Source organism: Acomys minous, assembly GCF_964271855.1.
Source record: "Acomys minous genome assembly, chromosome: 13".
Classification (NCBI taxonomy): domain Eukaryota; kingdom Metazoa; phylum Chordata; class Mammalia; order Rodentia; family Muridae; genus Acomys; species Acomys minous.
Window position 1 is genome coordinate 4,549,662 of NC_140495.1, and position 22,109 is coordinate 4,571,770.

At 49.6% G+C, this 22,109-nt stretch overlaps 1 protein-coding gene across 1 annotated transcript in view; it reads left to right on the forward strand.

Annotated features, from left to right (window-relative positions):
* Positions 1 to 22,109, forward strand: part of SCN11A (sodium voltage-gated channel alpha subunit 11) — a 75,639-nt gene that overhangs the window by 11,192 nt on the left and 42,338 nt on the right. Inside the window, exons 3-11 of the mRNA XM_084754902.1 lie at positions 563 to 714; positions 2,910 to 2,993; positions 5,011 to 5,139; positions 7,151 to 7,245; positions 10,092 to 10,265; positions 13,027 to 13,093; positions 15,353 to 15,494; positions 16,492 to 16,689; positions 18,106 to 18,279. Of these exons, the coding sequence (XP_084611028.1) occupies positions 563 to 714; positions 2,910 to 2,993; positions 5,011 to 5,139; positions 7,151 to 7,245; positions 10,092 to 10,265; positions 13,027 to 13,093; positions 15,353 to 15,494; positions 16,492 to 16,689; positions 18,106 to 18,279 (1,215 nt within the window). The remainder of the gene's footprint in view (positions 1 to 562; positions 715 to 2,909; positions 2,994 to 5,010; positions 5,140 to 7,150; positions 7,246 to 10,091; positions 10,266 to 13,026; positions 13,094 to 15,352; positions 15,495 to 16,491; positions 16,690 to 18,105; positions 18,280 to 22,109) is intronic.

A 22,109-nucleotide genomic window follows, 5' to 3' on the forward strand; every position in this document is an offset into this window, starting at 1 on the left:
GATCAAACTCAGGTCTCCAGACTTGACGGCAAGCCCCTTTACCTGTTGAGCCCTCTTCCCAGCCCCTGATGTGTGTTAAAGGTCAGAAACAGATTGGTTGTTTCATCAAAGCTGCTCAGACCCGCTACCTAGCCACATAATCTCTTTGTATCATAAGACAAATCACAAAACTTTCTTTGAAAATGGCTGTGCTTTAAGATACGGCTACGTACGTGCGGCTGTCCAAGCTCGGGCTCTGTGTAGACTCCTTCCAGTCCTGTGTCCACTTGTACACACTGTGAAGTGCAGCATCAAAGGGCTGCTTGCCGGGATACGGCTGCACACCCTGTGTCCTCCAGTGTGCACTGTGTGGTGGAGACAGCCCACAGCATAACGCTCGTCTTGAAGCCAAACCCACAAAATGGGAGCTGTTGTCCTCCAGAGTTTGCTCAGAGACCCTGCCACCAGCGACTGCAGTCGTTGGTCAGAGTCCCAGACGAGGTTCCCTAGAACTTTCTATAAACGGGTCTTGAAGAACGCTGTCTGTCGGTGTGTTAATTTCCGTGCTGTGATCTCTTCACAGACGTTCATGGTGCTGAACGAGAAGAGAACAATGTATCGCTTCAGTGCCAAGCGGGCCTTGTTCGTCCTGGGGCCTTTCCATCCCATCAGAAGTTTAATGATTCGAATCTCGGTCCACTCATATCCTTTTCCTCAGTCCGGGCTGGGAAGCACGTGCGGGTCCTGAGCACCCATGCGTGACTATTGCTATTACTATTATTAATATAGTTAGGGTCCCATAGCTCAGGCTGTCCCTTTGTAGCAGAGGATGATCTCAGACTTCCCATCTTCCCATTGCCACCTTCCAAGTTCTGAGATTATAGGACCCCCCCCCCCCCCATCTCCACACACAGGCCGAGCAGTGGTGGGGACTGAGCACAGGGCTTCAGTGTGCTAGGCCAGCACTCTGTCGGGTCATTTCAGTGGAAGCAAACAGACTTTGTTCCCAGAGGGCTTCTGGGCTGTGCCTGGCACTGTGTGGGGTAGGGTGTGTGTGTGTGTGTGTGTGTGTGTGTGTGTGTGTGTGTGTGTGTGTGAGCAGCTGTGCCCAGCAGCCTCAGCTTCAGGAGACACAGGCAGAGGTATCGGATCTAAGTGAGCACAAGAGAACAAGCAGACGCTGCCTGGGAGGCATCCTGCAGGAGGCGCATCTAAGAGGATGCCCTGATGAGAGCTGTGCAGGGGCAGCCTGGGTGGCACACTGAGGTGACAGCTGCATGCTGTTGTACCCGCACAGTTTTGGAAACATTTTGGAGACATTTTCTAACACAGACAGTCCTATTTCCAGCTTCTCTTTAAAAAAAAAAAATCTGGTGGCGCACGCCTGTAATCCCAGCACTCAGGAGGCAGAGACAGGCAGATCAATGTGAGTTCAAGGCCAGCCTGGTCTACAGAGTGAGTCCAGGACAGTCAAGGCTACACAGAGAAACCCTGTCTCAAAACCAAACCAAACTGAACCAAACCAACCAACCAACCAACCAAAAAAAATCCTCTGGGCCAGGGAGATGGCTTAGCTGGTAACGTGTTTAGTTAGTGTATGAGGATGCAGACCAGAATTCAGATACCCAGCACCCACATCATTCTGGGCAGCCCTGGCAGCCTGCTTGTAATCTCAGCTCTGCGATCAGCTGAATGGTGAGCTCTGGGTTAAGTGAGAGACCTTGCCTTGGTGCAGAAGGCGGGGACTGATTAAGGAAGACTCTTGAGGTCAACCCACGTGTGACCTGTGCACACATACCACCTCTGTCCACATTTGAACACACACTGGTGAATTCTCCCATAGGCATCACACACACACACACACACACACACACACACACACACACACACACATACACACACACACACACACGCACACACACACACATACACACACACACACACACACACACACACACACACACACGCACACATGGATCCATATGCAATCATACCATACACGCACGCACACACTCTTGCAAGGCTAAGCCTGCGTTCCCTCCTGGCAAAAACAGTGTAGTGAGAGAGGCCTCTGTCTCTTAGAGGGGATTGTGACGACCATTCTGCTCCATCTCCCACACGAAGCCCAGTTCATAGACACACATGACCTTCCAGGCTCTTCAGGTGCAGCATTTGTGGCCTCTGATTTAGAGGACGGAAGCAGGCGAGAGGATCATTAGGCATTCTGCATGTATGGGAGCTGGGGAGAGGCTAGGGCGTTTCGGACCCGTGAGAGGGAAGGCCCGTGTGGATCCATACACACAGGCACACTGCTGAGAATGCCCGGGAGTGTTTGGGTTGGATCCCCGGAAATGGAGTCTGCGGTAGGGACTGCCACTGAGACGATTTAGTGGAAAAGGAAGACAGGAAGCAGACGGCAAAGGTGGAAAGGCCGAGCATGCGGCCAGAGGGCTCAGTGGTGGGTGCTTGCTTAGTCTGCAGGATGCTCTGGGGTTTCCCTCTAGCACTGCCAGGGCATGGGATGAGGATGAGCCAGGCCAGGCTGCAGCTAAGTCAGCCTGGGCCCAACTCTGTGGGGGAGTTCCTAGGTCACATGGCACCAGGGGTTCATGCCATCCAGGCTGACTTCAGACTCTCTGTGACCCAAGGATGACACAGAACTACTGATGCTCATGTCTTCTCCTCCTTGGTGCTGGGATTTCAGAAGTGAGCCACCAGAGGTGTGAAGGGGAGAGTAGCTCTACCTAGGAGGAGGGTGCCTTTCAGCAGGGAACCCTCTCCAGAGATGGGGCTAGCACTGAATCGCTTGCAGCCAACTCTCACCGAGAACAGCACCCAATGCGAGCAGCTCAGAGATCCCCATCACAACGGCAGTCTCCATCACCTCCTGTACCGTATGTGCCTTAACCGGTACCGCTCACGCTCTTTAGCATGTTCATCATCTGCACAGTGATCGTCAACTGTATATTCATGGCTTTTTTTGTGGAAAAAAGACAAGTCTCTGAGGTTTCTGAGTGAGTATTGTCCCCGCATCCGCGTGCCCTGAAGCATTTTTTTAAAAAGCTAGCTGACCAAGCTGGGCATGTGGCTTTACTTGGTGGAATGTTTGCCTGGCGTCAATGAAGCCCTTGGCTCCATCCCCAGCACTACGCGAACTGAGCACGACGGCGGCGATGCGTGCTGTGGTCTCAGCAGTTGGGAAGTGAAGCTGGAGGATCAGAGTTCAAGGCCATCCTCAGACATATGCTGAACTCAAGGCTAGCCTGCGCCTCAGCAAAACCCTTATCCAAAACCCCTAGTACAATAAACAACCAAAAGGTTTGCTTGAAAGAATGACTGTCTTAAGTTGGAGTTGAGCTGGGCATGGAGATGGATCCCGCTTCCTCACCATAAATACTGGCAGAGTCAATTTTCTTTTTGTCGATTAAAAACAACAACAACAACAACAACAACAAGCCAATTGTCTTTAGAAGAATTAGAAATATTTGTAGCAAACAGCACACATAAACTTTTAATTATTTACTTGGGTAACTTCTTTCTTTCTTTCTTTTTCTTTTTGTGGTTTTTTGAGACAGGGTCTCTCTGTGTATGTAGCCTTGGCTGTCCTGGACTTGCTTTGTAGGCCAGGCTGGCCTTGAACTCACAGAAATCTGCCTGCCTTACTTCCCTTTGTTCTGGGATTACAGGTGTGCGCTACCACATCTGGCTATGTTTTGGGTTCTTTTTTTTTTTTTTTTAAGATTTATTTATTTATTATTATGTATATAGTACTCTGCCTGCATGTACACCTGTAGGCCAGAAGAGGGCATCAAATCACATAGATGGTTGTGAGCCACCATGTGGTTGCTGGGAATTGAACTCAAGACCTTTGGAAGAGCAGCCAGTGCTCTTAACCTCTGAGCCATCTCTCCAGCCTGTAATTCTGTCACTCAGGAGGCGGAGCAGGATGGTCATAAATTGGGGAGAAGCCTGGACTACATAGTGAGACTATGTGTTTGAAAAAATGCATACATTTCATGGCAGCTAGAGAGAACGTACTACTTTTGATGAAGAGCCAGGTTCAGCTCCCAGCACCCACGTCAGACAGATCACAACTGCATATAGTCCTGCTCTAAGGGAGCTAACACCCTCTTCTGGTCTCTGAGTGCACCTGCACTCATGTGCACATGCCCTCACCCCCACATACACAGCTAAATAAAATAGAAGCAAACTTTTAAAAATACTTGTTTATATGGGGCATGACATCACATGTCATCCCAGAACTTGCGAAATGAAACAGAAAAATTGTGAATTTGAGTCCAGTCTTGGTCACATGGTGGGATTACATTTTTAAAAATTAATATTTCTTTACATATGGAATGGATGTTTCAGCTTTTTTTGTTTTGTTTTGTTTTTTGTGGGGCAGAGTTTCTCTGTGTAACACCCCCTGGCTCTCCTGGACTTGCTTTGTAGACCAGGCTGGCCTCGAACTAACAGATATCCGCCTGCCTCTGCCTCCCGAGTGCTGGGATTATCGGCCTGTGCCACCACGCTTGGCTTATTTCAGCTTCCTTAACAGTCTTTATGTGGTACATCATTTTCTGTATTTTAATTTCAATTCTTATTTTTCTACATTTAGAGTACATATTTTTTTATTTATATATTTTATGTATATGGGTGTTTTGCTTGCATGTGAATCTGTGGACCACATGGGTGCCCCAGGAGGGCATTGGATTCCCAAAATTAAAGTTACACATAGCTGTCAGTCTCCATGTGGCTCCTGGGAACAGAACTATGGCCTTCTGGAAGAACACGCGGTTCTCTCAGTCACTGAGCCATCTTTCCCCTGACACGTCTGTTCTAGTCCATCCTACCAATGCCGGGACCACAGGTCTGCACCACCAAGCATCATTTATGTGGCACTGGGGCTCAAACTCAGGGCGTCATACATACTAGGCAACCCCCCTACCTGCCGAGCACATCCCCAGTGTGGCTCCTTTCTTTTCCCATCACTTATCACAGCCCCTTTTTTATGAATGATTTGTTTTGTAGATACATCTTCACTGGAATTTATATTTTAGAAGCTATAATTAAAATCTTGGCAAGAGGCTTCATCCTGGACGAGTTTTCCTTCCTCCGAGATCCGTGGAACTGGCTGGACTTCATTGTCATCGGAACAGCGTAAGACTGTTAAAAGATTTTTTTTATGGAAGATGCTTAGGGTGGGAAAGAAGTCCCTTTGCTTCCTTTGGGGCTCTGTGCACATTGGCAGGACTAGCTGAGGTGGCCTGAGGTTGCCTGCGTCTCTCAGTGTAGCAATGGCTGGTCCAGAGCAACACCAGGCAGCCACCCATCTCTCATGCTTTCAGCCACCCACTGACCAGCTGTGGCCTCTTACAAGCCAGGCTCTGTGAGTACAGGGCTGTAAAACCAAAAGACAAAATAACAGCAAAGCGTGGCCCTCACCGCCACGAAGCTCTCAATGCAGGGGAAAGAGTGGACTTAGTAATGGTTACAGTGTGGTTGTAACCATCTTACCCGGGTGGGGCTGCACGTGCGTGGGTGTCAGGGCCTGTGGGGGAACCAAGGACTCTGGCAAGCATGTTTGGCTACTATGAGATCACAAAGGGTTTCCTTCCAGACATTTTCTAGTTTGGGCTTTTAAGTTTAATTTTGGATTGATTGCTGCATGTGGTCATTTCCCACCTGGGGCTTTTGTGTTAAAGTCCGCGATCCAGTGTGTGTGTGTGTGTGTGTGTGTGTGTGTGTGTGTGTGTGTGTGTGTGTGTGTGTGTGTTAGGGAACAGTGGCAAGAGTCTGTATTGGTAAGATGGGGGTAATGTTACCAATCTTAGCTGGTCTTAGAAACCAACCCAAGGACTTCATTCAGTCTGTATGCTAAGGGTAAGAGGTAGGAAGCTGTGAGAGAATGAGATGTGTGTTTTTGTTTGTTTTGGTCTTCTGAGACATGATTTTTATGTGCATAGGCATATGTGTATGCATGTTATTTGTATGCGTACACATGTGTGTGCATATAGAAGCTAGAGATTGATGTCAGGAGCATGCTCTTCCATGTTACTCATTCAGGCAGGGCCTCTCAATCAAACCCAGAGCTCACTGATGTGGCTACTCTGCCTAGCTAGCTTGCTCTAGGATCCCTTGCCTCTGCCTTACATGAGTTCTGGAGGTCCAGACCCTGGACCTCATGCTTGCAGGGAAAGCACTGTAAACACTGAGCCACCTCCCCAGACCTCCCACCCACCCAACTTTCCACACAGACTTCAGGTGGAGGCCAAAGGACAACGGCTAGAGTCTGTTCTTGCCTTGTATGTTGTTGAGGCAGGTCATATTCTTGCTGCGTGGTGTATTCCAGGCAAGCTGGTCTGAGAGCTTCTCGGTGATGCCCGTCTCTGTCTCCTGTGTGGCCACAGGAGTGCGGGGATCACAGATGTGTGCTGCTGCGTGTGGGGTCTGAGCATCGAAGTCAGGTTGTCAGGCTTGCATGGCTGGGACCTTTAACCACTGAGCCACATCCCCAACCTCCGTGTTCCATTTTGAACTAGTTGTGGATGAAGGTGAGTGCTGAAATCCTTCCTGATGGGAGTAATCCTGTTCTGACGCCTGGATGATGGCGTCAATAAGCTAAACCAAGCCAGCCCGACAATGGTACATCGACTGAAACGTTCGTGTCAGGCTTTATGGCTAGCATTTTGCCAATATTCTGCCCCCTCCCCCATTTCAGTCGCAGATGTTATTAGAGGCAGGTGCTATTCTTCTCAGAGTTTTACATTTGAAAGTCATCACTTGCATGCTCCTGGTCACTCAAGATGGCGGTTCAGGGATGAGGAACATGGGTGCCAGGGCTCGGGGATGGCTCAGAGCTAAATGCTTCCTGTGCAAGTATAAGGCTCCTAAGACTGATTCCGGCACCCGCATGAAAGCATCTGGCTGTGCTGGCGTGTACCTGTAGCAACAGCTCTCGAGAGGCAGAGACAGAACGGTCCCTCAGGCTGACCCACAAGCTAGTTCAGCCCAACTGGCAAGCCCTGGGTTCAGTGAGAGACCTTGTCTCAAATAAGTAAGGTAGGCAGCTACTGAAGACACCTGCCACCAATCTCTGGCCTCCATGGAGATGTGCGATGTAGCCAAGGCACTGAGCAACCGTGGGCTCTCCCTGTGTTTTGTCTCCTAGGATCACAACTTTTATCCCAGGTGCCAATGTCAACCTTTCTGCTCTTCGTTCCTTCCGAGTGTTCAGAGCTCTGAAAGCAATTTCTGTTGTCTCAGGTAGGCCACTGGCTCTTAGCTAAAACGTCCTCTGACATTAAAGCATTTCCATACGGGGCTGGAGAGATAGCGCCACAGTAAGGAGCTCTTACTGATTCCCCCAGAGGAACCGGTTTGGGTGCTAAGCATCCCCATGGGTGGTTCACAGCCACCTATCCAGTTTGGCTATTGTGATGACACCACCAAAAACATGCATGGGCAAATATCTCTACTGTGTGTTTATTGACTTCAGGCATACATATCCCTAGGAGTGTCATAGCAAGGCCATATGATGGTTCTACATTTAGTTTTTCAAGATCCTCCACGTCAATTCCCATAGTGTCTACAAAAATTTATGTTCCTACAAACAATGGACAAGGTTTTCTTCTCCCACCACATGGGTTCTTATCACCCCCTCTTGACATTTTCCCTCTCTCCTTCCCTTCCTTCTCCCTGTTCATGTCTTCTGTCCCTCCCTCCGTCCCTCCCTCCGTCCCTCTCTCCCTCCCTCCATCCCTCCGTCCCTCCCTCCTTCCGTCCCTCCCTTCCCTCCCTTCCCCCCAAGCCAACACTCCTATTATCAGTGATCAGAAGCAAAGCCTCCAGCCAGTGAGTCATACACTGACACACTCATCCCCTCAGGAAAGTTTTTGTCTCTCTGTGAACTTTCAACCTGCATTTCCCTTATGGCTGAGGATGCTGAACATTCCCTGACACACGAACTGGCCACTTTGTGTTCTTTCTCAAGCAGGAGGAACCAGTCACATCCAAAAGAACCCAGCATGTGTTACTGCTCTGAGGTGGCAGTTGTAGGCACTAGGTTTCTTTTTAATTCCCTGGACCATTAACGCAATTGGAATTCAGACACACACGGCCAGTCACCAAATGCACTTTTCACGCTGATGTGCTAAGGAACATGATTTTCTTTTTAAAGTTTGTTTTGACAAAAAGGGCTTGACAACTTGAAATGTTCTCACTTTTTCTTCTGTTTAAGACTGTATGGCCAGGCAGGTGGTGCATACCTTTAATCCCAGACAGTACTTGGGAGGCAGAGGCAGGAGGATCATTGAGAGTTCGAGGCCAGCCTGATCTACCAAGATAGTCCAGGACAGCCAGAGCTATTACACAGAGAAAAATAAAAAAACAAGCAGGTGATGGCAACACCCCTCCATACACACACTCACACCAAACAAGGAAGAAAATAGGTGTCCATAATAAATCTGAAGTTTGATTGCTTTTTCATTGTTAAAAAAAAAAACCAAAAACCCAAAACATAATCTATCTTTTATTTCAGTCACTAGAGCTAATAAAGTGGCATAAGAAAAAAAAAAGACTATTAAATCAGTATTATTTTAAAAGTATGATTTGAAAAACTAAAATGCATTTAATTTAATGTAAAAATGTTCCTTATTTTAGGACAGTGGGTTCTACACATAGAAACCATGACTCAAATAATAAACAAACAAATAAATATTTCTTGCATTTGTTGAATTAATTTGCTCACTTACTCATGGATGCTTTTATTAGGGCTTAATTTTGTGAGTTTCTGCATCTTCTCCAGCCTGTTCCTCTGTCAGCTGGGCAGCTGGCAGAGTCTGCAGCCTGCTATCCAGGCTGTTCCTTTGCTGCCATTCCTGACCCTTTGCTTATCAGGAATTGTTTCTCCCCCCATTCCCTCCTTTTTCTCTGACAGGTTCAGAGACTTGGCTCTCTCAGTTAGGTCAGTCTCTGAATGTATTTTTGTGCGGAAGGTCAAGTCGTGTCTTGAGCCTGTCTTTGTGGACCTCCACTTTCCCCATCATCCTTGTTAAAGGCATAGATATTCCTTATCTGATGTTTGTCTTCAACGCATTTGTCAAAAAATGAGGTGGCCGTGCCTGTGTGGTGTTATTTCCTGGCCCCATATTCTGTCGTCCTGGTGACCGTGCCTCCTCTGGTACCTTTGTTACTATGGCCTTGCCACGTCACTTGAGATAGAGCACAGTGACTGGACGGACAGCACTGCTCTCTCCGCACAGGGCTGATTGTGTTGGCTGTTGGGGTCTTTGGTGCTTGAGTGGGAAGGTTCAGCGGCGTCACGTTTATAGCCAGAAGTCTGCAGGCATTAGCGGGATTTAGGATCTGTACCAGACAGCTCAGCAAGGAAGGGAACCTCTAAACGCTACAAATCAGGGCTTTTCCTGTCCTTTGAAGACCTGATCTGAAACACTTGCTAGGGCATCTCAAGATAATCCCATCTGTATGCATGGCGTCTGCGCCGTAGATGCCACACATGCTCAGTAATATTTCTCTAGTGACTCAGTGGATGAAAAGGAAAGTGCCTCATCGTAACTGACAATCTAAGACATCCCTCTGGGATATTCCCATTATTTAGACTTAGACTTCACCCCCCACCCGAGCCTGAGCCTCTGCTCCCACAGCACGCCTATGCCTTATAACACTCCCTGCACCTTCACAGTGCTCAGTAATTACTAAATGTGAAATGCAAGTCTGTGTCATTCTCTGATGTGGGTTTCCTGTGACCCCCAGTTGTGGAGGTGTCTTCACAGCCAGCCCCAAGAGAGACTCCTGCATCTGTCTGACGGGAGTCCCCTCAAAGTCTGCACACTGACTCCTCAGAGCATCCCTGAGTCAGGCAGGCAAAGGACAGGGGTGAAGACCTAGGGCTCGCTGCTCTGACGATGGAATCTAAGGTTAGGAACTCAAGGCACTAGAGCCTTAATAAGCAGGTCCATGCTCAATGTTAAGCTTGCAGCTGAAAGGCTCCCAGACCCCCCCCCCCCCCCCCCGTTCATCCCTCCTTAGCCCTTGCCTATGTCTGGTCAGGGGCTGAGGGACGTTTCTCCCAAAATGTCTCGTCCCCTCAGGTCTGAAGGTCATTGTTGGGGCTCTGCTGCGCTCTGTGAAGAAGCTGGTGGACGTGATGGTCCTCACTCTCTTTTGCCTCAGCATCTTTGCCCTGGTTGGCCAGCAGCTCTTCATGGGAACTCTGAACCAGAAATGTGTTAAGCAAAACTGTGGCCCTAACCCTACATCCAACAGTGAGTCCCCGCCGTTTACGCTTTGGTTTGTGAGTGGCTGACTACCATCGACTGCCCACTCCTGCTGTCTGACTGCTCTGTCCTTAGGAGAAAGGCCAGACTGTCTAACCTGAGGTTCACAGACACGTGCTCATGCATGTGCACACATGCACCTGTGCACACACTCACATACACACATACATACACACACACATGCACACATGCATGCACACATGTTCATACACACATATATGCAGACACAAACGCACACACATGCATGAACATACATGCTCTCTCTCTGGCACACACACACACACACACACACACACACACACACACACACGCTCATGCATGCATACACAATGTACAGAACCATTTCATTCTTTGAGCTTCTCTGGAGAAGGCAAGTCTCAAAGGCTGCGCCCTTCTCTGCCATTTAGATCTCAGCCCACTGATTTGTCATAGTTTCCAGGGTGAGTTCAGAATGCCTGGATTTGGTCCGGGAGAAGCAGAAATTGCTGAGATTCCTCCCTCCTTCCAAATATTATTATTATTTCAAATGTCAATGTCAATGCTTTTTCTGTGCCCACCTTCCCTGCCTGCCCTGAGCTCTAACGTACTCCTTTGTGGTGAGTCCTGAACCTCTGTGTCTCTTCATGTCGGTCATAGCTGAGTCTTGCCCAGCTTCTCCAGGGACTGGCCTCTGGTGCACCTGGGCTGATGTGGTGCTGGCCTCTGGTGCACCTGGGCTGATGTGGTGCTGGCCTCTGGTACACCTGGGCTGATGTGGTGATAGCCTCTGGTGCACCTGGGCTGATGTGGTGCTGGCCTCTGGTACACCTGGGCTGATGTGGTGGTGATGGCCTCTGGTGCACCTGGGCTGATGTGGTGGTGCTGGGCTCTGGTGCACCTGGGCTGATGTGGTGGTGCTGGCCTCTGGTGCACCTGGGCTGATGTGGTGCTGGCCTCTGGTGCACCTGGGCTGATGTGGTGATGCTGGCCTCTGGTGCACCTGGGCTGATGTGGTGCTGGCCTCTGGTGCACCTGGGCTGATGTGGTGCTGGCCTCTGGTGCACCTGGGCTGATGTGGTGGTGCTGGCCTCTGGTGCACCTGGGCTGATGTGGTAGTGCTGGCCTCTGGTGCACCTGGGCTGATGTGGTGCTGGCCTCTGGTGCACCTGGGCTGATGTGGTGCTGGCCTCTGGTGCACCTGGGCTGATGTGGTGGTGCTGGCCTCTGGTGCACCTGGGCTGATGTGGTGCTGACCTCTGGTGCACCTGGGCTGATGTGGTAGTGCTGGCCTCTGGTGCACCTGGGCTGATGTGGTAGTGCTGGCCTCTGGTGCACCTGGGCTGATGTGGTGCTGGCCTCTGGTGCACCTGGGCTGATGTGGTGGTGATGGCCTCTGGTGCACCTGGGCTGATGTGGTGGTGCTGGCCTCTGGTGCACCTGGGCTGATGTGGTGGTGCTGGCCTCTGGTGCACCTGGGCTGATGTGGTGCTGGCCTCTGGTGCACCTGGGCTGATGTGGTGGTGCTGGCCTCTGGTGCACCTGGGCTGATGTGGTGGTGCTGGCCTCTGGTGCACCTGGGCTGATGTGGTGCTGGCCTCTGGTGCACCTGGGCTGCTGATGTGGTGGTGCTGGCCTCTGGTGCACCTGGGCTGATGTGGTGGTGCTGGCCTCTGGTGCACCTGGGCTGATGTGGTGCTGGCCTCTGGTGCACCTGGGCTGATGTGGTGCTGGCCTCTGGTGCACCTGGGCTGATGTGGTGGTGCTGGCCTCTGGTGCACCTGGGCTGATGTGGTGGTGCTGGCCTCTGGTGCACCTGGGCTGATGTGGTGCTGACCTCTGGTGCACCTGGGCTGATGTGGTGCTGGCCTCTGGTGCACCTGGGCTGATGTGGTGGTGCTGGCCTCTGGTGCACCTGGGCTGATGTGGTGATAGTCTCTGGTGCACCTGGGCTGATGTGGTGCTGACCTCTGGTACACCTGGGCTGATGTGGTGCTGACCTCTGGTGCACCTGGGCTGATGTGGTGCTGACCTCTGGTGCACCTGGGCTGATGTGGTGCTGACCTCTGGTGCACCTGGGCTGATGTGGTAGTGCTGGCCTCTGGTGCACCTGGGCTGATGTGGTAGTGCTGGCCTCTGGTGCACCTGGGCTGATGTGGTGCTGGCCTCTGGTGCACCTGGGCTGATGTGGTGGTGCTGGCCTCTGGTGCACCTGGGCTGATGTGGTGGTGCTGGCCTCTGGTGCACCTGGGCTGATGTGGTGGTGCTGGCCTCTGGTGCACCTGGGCTGATGTGGTGCTGGCCTCTGGTGCACCTGGGCTGCTGATGTGGTGGTGCTGGCCTCTGGTGCACCTGGGCTGATGTGGTGGTGCTGGCCTCTGGTGCACCTGGGCTGATGTGGTGCTGGCCTCTGGTGCACCTGGGCTGATGTGGTGCTGACCTCTGGTGCACCTGGGCTGATGTGGTGCTGGCCTCTGGTGCACCTGGGCTGATGTGGTGGTGATGGCCTCTGGTGCACCTGGGCTGATGTGGTGGTGCTGGCCTCTGGTGCACCTGGGCTGATGTGGTGGTGATGGCCATGGTCCACCATCCTTTTTCTCCTGTCTCTTTCCTTTCCTCCTGTTCTCTCTAAGGCTCCACTTCTCTCTGGATGCCCACATTGATCACTCCGGGGTTTGAAAACAAGCTGCTTGAAAATTAGTCTGCCATATTTTCTATTCTTTTTCATGTTAGTCTTTTGTTTTTACCTGAATCTATGACTTTCTTCTCTTAGCGGATTGCTTTGTAAAGGAAAAGGAAAGTGAAGACTTCATAATGTGTGGCACCTGGCTCGGCAGCAGGTAGGTGTGCTAGACTGTGTTCCTCCCGTGTCAACCACCCAGGAGCTTTTGGAATACGTGTGAATATTCTTCACGCGATGACTAGTGCAGTGATGCGAGTCCCCAGTGGTGAGTCTCCTGTGTCTAAGCAGGCTTACTTAGTTGCTTTAGTCTTCTCTTGTTTGTATTAATTTCTATGTGAGTACCATGTGCATGCAGTACATATAGAGGCCAGAAGAGGGCGTCAGATCCCCTGGGGATGCAGTTGCAGGTGGCTGTGTGTTGCCATGTGGGTGCTGGGAATGGAAGCTTGGTTCTCTGGAAGAGCAGACCATGAGTGCACTTACCTCCATCTTTCCAGACTCCATACTTTTGCTTTTTTTTTAAAAAGATTTATTAATTATGTATACAGTGTTCTGCCTGTATATATGCCTGCCTGTCAGAATAGGGCACCAGATCTCATGATAGATGGTTGTGAGCCACTATGTGGTTGCTGGGACTTGAACTCAGGACCTTTGGAAGAACAGCCAGTGCTCTTAACCTCTGAGCCATCTCTCCAGTCCCCATATTTTTGCTTTTAAAGACAAAGTCTCATCACACACCCCTCAAACTTAGGATCCTCCTGCCTCAGCCTCTTAAATGGCTAGGACTACAGGCATGTGCTGCCATTCCTGGCTTACATAAGCTTAGATTTGTGTTATTTGAACAAAAATAATTTCCTAGCCAGGAGGTGCTGGCGCACGCCTTTAATCTCAGTCCTCAGGAGGCAGAGGCAAGAGGATCTCTGAGTTCTTGCCCAGGCTTATCTACAGAACAAGTTCCAGGACAGCCAGGACTATACTGAAAGACCCTATCTCAGGAAAAAAAATCACAAGAAACCTTATCTTGAAAAACCAACCAACCAAACAACAATCCCCCAAAACAAAACAGAAAAAAATTATTTCCAAGTGTTGGTAGCAGGTTTCCCTCCAAGTTATGTGAAATTTGTATCTCACAAAAAATATATAGAAAAATCAATGATGTTTCAAATTTATGGAATGGATCATAAAATCTTTCAAATGTAATGGAGTAGTTAAATAAATAATAGGACTATAAGACACAAGAAGAAGTAGCTCCTTGTTTCATCATAGAATAAGCTATATTTATCCACAAGAAAGCAGGCAATATTCTTTTATGAGAAAGTGACACAAGAGTGGTTAAGATATACTCCCATGGGTTTATTATAAAAGATGCATATGGATGAATAAATAAATAAATGTGTGTTTCTCTCCCCTTGGAAAACTGGAAGCTTATAAATCTAATTATTAACTGGTACCTGCAGTAAATAGGACCAAGGGACTCAGGAGAGAGACTTGATAATTATTATGTATACTTTTTAAAGCTACAAAATGTTTATTTTAAGTTATGCAAATTATCATTGTCCCAAAGTTTGTTCTTTTTTTGTTCTTCACTCTAATTTCATTTTGTTTTCCAATTTATCTTATTATTCTTTGACAGTTCCATACATGTATGTAATGAACTGTAGTATATGCCCCATGTCCTCCTTATCCCGCTCCTTCTAAAACCTGTCTTCTTTCCAACATGTCCCCCTCCTACCGTGTGTGTGTGTGTGTGTGTGTGTGTGTGTGTGTGTGTCTGTCTGTCTGTGTGTGTGTGTGTGTGTCTGTCTGTCTGTGTGTGTGTGTGTGCATGTGTGTCTGTGTGTGTCTGTGTGTGTGTATCTGTGTCTGTGTGTGTGTGCATCTGTGTCTGTCTGTGTGTGTGTGTGTCTGTCTGTCTGTCTGTGTGTATCTGGGTCAGTGTGTGGTGTGTGTGTGTGTAGGGTTGCTTACATGAACACATGTGAGAGGTTGCTTACTGGATCACTGGCAGCTTACAAGTGGCTAGATCAGGGAAGAAAGGGACACCCCTTCCCCAGCAACCACTAGCGGCCAATAGTCACTCACAGGGAGGCGGGGCCTCACAAACTCTTCCCATTTCCATGATGGGATGACAGGTCCCACCTTGTGCACAGCTGTGCTGGTACCCACTGCTCCTGTGACATGGGTTTTATGCTGCTGTTATGTATTGTGTCTGTCTTTGATCTATCAATGAAAGGCTGGCTAGTATGACTTCTTCATCAGCCCCTGGACGGGCCAATGAGAGGCCTGCGAGGGGACATCAGGGAGGCTCAGCAGGCAGGGGCCTGGTGAGATGGCCATCCTTCCTCGCCTTTTCTTGAGGGGAGTCGGGCTGCGGGAAATATAATCTCTTCTTAATCCTCTTGTTTCCAACGTCTAGCTCCTGCCCCAACGGTTCCACATGCAATAGAACCACATTTAACCCAGACTACAATTACACCAAGTTTGACAACTTTGCCTGGTCTTTTCTCGCCATGTTCCGAGTTATGACTCAAGACTCCTGGGAGAAGCTGTATCGACAGGTTCCTCTTTCCTATATCCTCTCTTCCCTTCTTACTCCGCCCTGACCTCCCCCTGCAGTACCAACCCATTGCCATTTGTTTAAACCTACCCTCCAGCTCCTGCTTTGACATCTATAGCTTATCCACAATGACCGTACAATCGAATTCTGCTTCAGAAATTGTTAGAAACCCCAAGACAATAAAACAAGATGCCTGGAAAAACGAGCACAAACAAATCTCTTTCCACATGCACTCCCCCTGCCTGGGCATCTACCTGGAGCACATACTCTCTTTTCCTTCTGCCTTTTCTATTTTGAAAACCTGCAAACATCACTAAGTGACCGACTGATGGACAGTAGGGAGCGTAAAGTCCAGGAGATTGGCCTTTCTATGAAGAGAGGACATCAGGAGTCACTGTGTGACTGGAGGCTGAAAGGGATGCTCAGGACTTTTGGCTTCTCTGGATCACAGTGGACCAAGAGGAATTATCACAGGCCACACATAGGTGTTCGAATGTGCTTGCAGGTTGCAAGATCACACATGTTTTGTTTTGTTTTGTTTTTTTTTTTTTGCATGACGTTGCAGCAGGACTTTGTCATCCATAAAGTTCACTCTTAAAACCCGTGCAGTCAGGGCTGGAAAGATAGCTCCACGGTTAAGAGCACTTGCTCTTCTTGGGTTCAGATTACAGCAGTCGTGTTGTACAACTCACAAGTGCCCATCACTCCAGCCCTAGGAGACACTCATTTCTGGCTACTCACACATTGCACACTCCCTCACAGTCATACATATAAAGATAAATAAATCTTTTTTAAAAGGACCATATGACTGAGTTATAAAGCATTGCAAAATACCTCATATTTCAAGTAGGTTCACAATTTTGTAGTGGCTATCACGGGCTGGTGGCTAGACACTCCTGCTGGAGACCTGGATGTCTGGGACAGGGTCAGCTTGCTGGTGTCAGCTTGCTGGGCTATAGAAGGTGTAGCAGGTACAGGCTGTGCTCTGCCCCTCACAGGTCCTCCGGACCTCTGGGATCTACTTTGTCTTCTTCTTCGTGGTGGTCATCTTCCTGGGCTCTTTCTACCTGCTTAACCTAACCCTGGCCGTCGTCACCATGGCTTACGAAGAGCAGAACAGGAATGTAGCTGCAGAGACAGAGGCCAAGGAAAAGATGTTTCTGGAAGCCCAGCAGCTGTTAAGGGAGGAGAAGGAGGTGAGGCTGAGACAGGAGGACCCGCCCTAGGGGCAGTGTGATGAAGGCTGCCTCTGGGGGCCAGGGCTCCTCAGCCCTTTAGTGTCCTGTGTTTTCCTGAGAATCTGAGCCCTATGCAGGCTGCCTCTGCTGCTGTTAATTCTCACACTGGTCTGGACACAGGGTTCTTGAGAATGTGGTCTCAGTGCTTTTTGTTTTTTGTTGTTGTTGTTGTGGGTTTTTTTGTTGTTTTTTTGTTTTTTTGGTTTTTCGAGACAGGGTTTCTCTATGTAGCCTTGGCTGTCCTGGACTCGCTTTGTAGACCAGGCTGGCCTTGAACTCACAGCTATCTGCCTGCTTCTGCCTCCCGAGTGCTGGGATTAAAGGCGTTCTGGAAACCTGAACAGTCTAGAACATGCACCAAAGTACTGGCCATGGAATGTAGCTTATTTATGCACAGATTTAGGCTCCAGTTGCAAAGTTTCCCATGCAAATCCGTAGGTGTGCTTCTTCAGAACCTTTGCATGGCAGAGGGCCGGGCCGCTACCGCATGAGGCAGGCTTGTTTTTCCCTTCCTGGAATCCCATCACAGCTACAGGCCATCACAAGACGTCCCTGGCATCTTACATCCTCTACTGCAATCCTAAGGTTCTCAGGGTGGGAACCATAGTTTCACACTCTGCTAATCTTTGCGGGCTACAGATTGTCCGAGGGAAGCCTATCGTAAGCCCTTAGTGTCCTTAGGCATAAGTATCTACAGAGTCTCTAGCTCTTTCTAGGTGTGGTGCTAAGGGTTAGCCACAGGGAAACGTGCAAGAATTAACCCTGCCTTTGGCAACTGGGAGGCTTGTGAAAAAACAAGCCACCCCCTGGGTGAAGGACAGCCCAGCTAGCCATCCTAACCATGCAAAGAGTGATCTAAAGGCTTCAGTGTGTGTGACGGGAGAGAGAACAGCTTCCTGAGGCAGAGGTCATCATCTACTTGTTCAGGGGCGGGTGAGCTGAGGTCATCTACGTGTTCATGGGCAGGTGAGGCTGAGGTCATCTACGTGTTCAGGGGCAGGTGAGGCTGAGGTCATCTTCATGTTCATGGGCAGGTGAGGCTGAGGTCATCTTCATGTTCAGGGGCAGGTGAGGCTGAGGTCATCTATGTGTTCGGGGGCAGGTGAGGCTGAGGTCATCTATGTGTTCGGGGGCAGGTGAGGCTGAGGTCATCTACGTGTTCAGGGGCAGGTGAGGCTGAGGTCATCTTCATGTTCAGGGGCAGGTGAGGCTGAGGTCATCTATGTGTTCGGGGGCAGGTGAGGCTGAGGTCATCTATGTGTTCGGGGGCAGGTGAGGCTGAGGTCATCTACGTGTTCATGGGCAGGTGAGGCTGAGGTCATCTACGTGTTCATGGGCAGGTATAATCTGTTCATTAATTGTTTCTGTTCTAAGGCTCTGGTTGCCATGGGAATCCACAGAAATTCCCTTAATTCCCTTCAAGCATCGGCCTTTTCCCCGAAGAAGAGAAAGTTCTTTGGAAGTAAGACAAGAAAGTCCTTCTTTACCAGAGGGTCTAAAAAGGACCCAGCGTCAGTACCAGACTCAGATGACGAGTCCTCGAGAAACGTAAGTCCGCTCCCAGGGGTCAGCAGTCCTATTTCGATTGAAAGAAGAAATAAAAAGCAAAGGACAGGGCATGGCTGCGCCTAGATGTGGTGGAGGAGGATGAGGTTTATTTTAGATATATGTGAGAGCACAGCCAGAGGCAGACACATGTGGGCGAGCCCAGAGTGGACATGGCCCTGAACCAGGTCGGGAGAGGGGAAGCCAAGAACAGCAGCCAAAGGTAAAAAGGAGCAGAAGAGGGGCAGGTAAGCAAAAATGTCTGGATTATATAGGGAAGAGCCTCTGGGGGAAGGGCAGCCCAGCCCCTGGGCAGGAGTGTCCAGGATAGAGGGAGGGGTATGCTAGCCATACCTTGTAACAGGTAGGGACTGAGGGATGCTGGGAGAATCTGGAGGCCATGTCTGCTTTGCTATGTTAAACATGCACCACAGCTGCTTGTCCTGGCTTTGAAACTTAACACTAGTGTGCATCCAGGAGCATGGATCTGCGGCAGTGTGAAGAAACCTCTCTTCATTCGCTCATTTCTCCATATGTGCATTTGTGCACACTCATCCATGCAGTGATCCACACAGTTATGAACATCTGCGTGAACAGTTAAAGTGTGTGTTGTGTGAGTTATATTCTTTGTCACTGTGACAAAATTCCCAGTGGAGCAACTTCGGGGATTAAAGACTTACTTGGGCCCACAGTTTTAGGGATGTTTCCGTCACATCCTGGGGAGTGAGGCAGCATGGGGGACTGGCCACCCTGTGGCAAATGACCCAGAAGCAGAGAGTTGGGACAAGGGGTATGGCCTTCAAAGCCGATAGTGGCCTGTGTCAACCAGCAAGGCACAGTGTTGCAGAGGACCCATAACATTCCACACATAGGACCAGCATCTGGGCATGAAGTCTTCAAGTGCATGAGCCAGCGGGGTATTAGATTTCTGACGCAGCATAAAAGGACAGAAGGCAGGAAGGGACTATGTCTGTCCTTTAGGCAGGACTGTGTTTATTAGCACACACAGCGAGGGAGCCTCCCATCTGCAGGGAGTTGAAGGGTCGGCTTGGGGAAAAGCTGGCTGTGACCCTATAGGGGTAGGAGACAATGGAGCCTGAGGAGGAGGGAAATGCTCCTCCAGCCATAGCGCGGGCCATGTGTCTCTCCTGCAGCGTCTCCTTCCTGAAACCGCTTGCCCAAGGTGAGGCAGATGATGCTGGGGATGAGCCATCTCCACAGACATTTCTTTCAGTGCTCACTGATGAGGCTGAGGCAAAGTCACATGTGGCCTCATAGGAACGAGGCACCCTACCATTCCACACCCTAAAAAAGGATAGCTAGAGGTAGGGAGTGAGGATGTCAAAAGAAGTGAGAACCAGGGCTCGTTGCTAGGAGGGCTAGTTCCAGGTCCGTTAAGGAGAGTCCTCTGGTCACTTAGCAGGAGAGTTTCAACTTGATTGGCTCTGATGGATCATGTGGTTGCTGCCGAGCATTCCTGGAGAACTCTAATTAGACAACTGTAAAAAGATGATTTTGTTACAGAGGAAAACAGAGATGGCCCAGGAAGGTTAGGGAGAGGGAGGAGTACAGATGGAAGAGACAGATAAGCTGGTGAGGTCGAGTGGGTCTAGAAGTGGGTCAGGGCAGTGGTGACTGGTCGCTCTGCCAGGACCTCTGAGCCACAGTGAGAGCCAGTGAAGGAGAGATAAACCTGTTTTTTTAGGATCCCAAGTATGGGATCGGAATGGTCTTGTGAGAGAACTGGTGATGTTAATCCATCGAAGACCAACTGCCTCGTGCGGGAGCTTGATTGTTGCCAGCTGAAAAGATCCTGGAAACAGACTCTGGGAGGAGATATATAAATGAGCCCAGAACTGGAGGCGGGGCTTTTGGGAGACTTCAGATAGTTTTGGCTGTTTGTCGCTCCACTTCTAGACGCTCCTAGAGAGAACCACTCAAGGGAAGGCTTTGGGGTTCCGGCTTCTGCTGAGGTTCCCGGTTCTGGTTACTCCAGGTTCCAGCAGAAGAAATCCTGCTGGTTACGTCAGGAGACTTGTTCCTTGTAACTGATATTCTTACGGTTTTGTTATTGTGTTCCTTACTCCTCTTTTCCTATTGGTTTTGGTTAGTTGGGTCATAAGTGACATATGCTCAGTTAATAAATTGTAATAAAATATATTGGCTAAAAACATTGAACCTACAAGCCAGCAGAAGCAACAGGGAGCTGCAGACCATCAAAGGAGGGGAGCAGGAGGAAACTGAGGACTAGTGTTAAGAGTTGCTTCTGCCCAGGGCGAAAAGGAGGGAGGTTCCTGCAGCCAGAGTTTCTCCACAGTATCTAAAAGGTACTTTTCCAGATGTGTTAGGAGCAGAAAGAGCTCCTGTAGGGTGACAGCCACTCAGAGAGCTTGCACGGAACAGTTTGTTTGGGTATAGGCAAAGTTCAGTAAGTCAAACATTCTAAAGACAGGGTTTTAAAAGATGTAGGTATGAAGATAAAAAGGAAGGGAGTGATCAAAGGGAGGCGCCAGAGTGGGAGGGAACCAGAAGCTCACACAGAGGGGGAGTGTGTGGCTGACTTCCTGTCTGGTCCCTGTGCCACAGCAGGGGTGGAGGCGGGGCACCCCTCCCCCCATCTCATCCAGTTAGGATTTGTTGGTGGGGAAACAGCATTGCTCATGGAGGAGGGCACAGACCACACCCCAGCAGCAGTCAGATCGAGTGAGTCCAGTTGGCTCTGAAGGATGTGAAGCTGGGAACATGTGAGGTAGTTGAGACAGAGGTGAACTGATAAAAAGAGGGTCCCAGTCCTGCTGTCTAAGTTCTGGGTCCTGAAAGCAATGCTGAGAGTGGCAAGAGTGGGGCGACTTGGGTGTCCCACTAGAGTCCCTTCAGAGACACTTGAACTGCTTCCAGTGGCTTGGGGGCACCCAGCTCTCCTGACTGCTTCACGGTGACAGGACACTCAGCACTCGGGCAGAGGAAGCAGACGAATTTCTGAGTTTTGAGGTCAGCCTTGTCCACAGAGCACGTTCTAGGATAGCGAGGGCTATGTAGAGAAACCCTGTCTCAAAAAACTGAATAGGAAAAATAAAATACCACGAGACAAATCATTGTAATCCCTATGAGGTAGCTCACCTCTTAGCAGCACACAATGCCGTGTCCTGAGCTGTCCTGTTGTCCCTCCTTCTCCCTGTCACAGAGTCGCAAAAAGAGGCTTTGAGGAAACTTTTAGACAAAACATGCTTGAGTCTAAAGTGGACAGGCCAAGTGCCATCTCCAGAGCCAGCTTTTCGGTGAACTAAAACACGTGACAGTTTTCTGTTCTCAAAAGACATTTGAATCTTTGTCAGACTGAACCCGGTGATCTACGCATCCATAACTAGGTGGAAGGAGGCAATGTGAAAATCTTATGGAGGCACTAAGTTGCCAATTATATAAGTACCTGTAGCTCAGAGGACATTGAACAGAAAACTATGAAAATACAAACCAAAGCGTCCAGCCTTGGTGGAGCAGAAACAAAGGAGTTCATAGACGTAAGGAAAAGGAGTGACAGGAACGGGAGGACTTATCTCAGTTACAGGAAGCAGGCTCAGAGACCCAGTAGAAATGTCTGGCTTTCAGGCCCCGGCATAGTGGGAGCTGAGTGGCCAGGACGAGAAGGGTTAAGATGGGCTGGGAGTTATATGGAGGAGGACCCTGGACCAAATCCATCCCACTTTACCACATTACCTAAATCAGTTTAGATATTAAAATAGAAATTTCTGACCTTGGACTGGCAATGGCCATTGTCCAGTGTATATTGAGGCCAGGTTGGGGCAAAAGCTGAACAAGGGAGCCTGCTCTGAGGT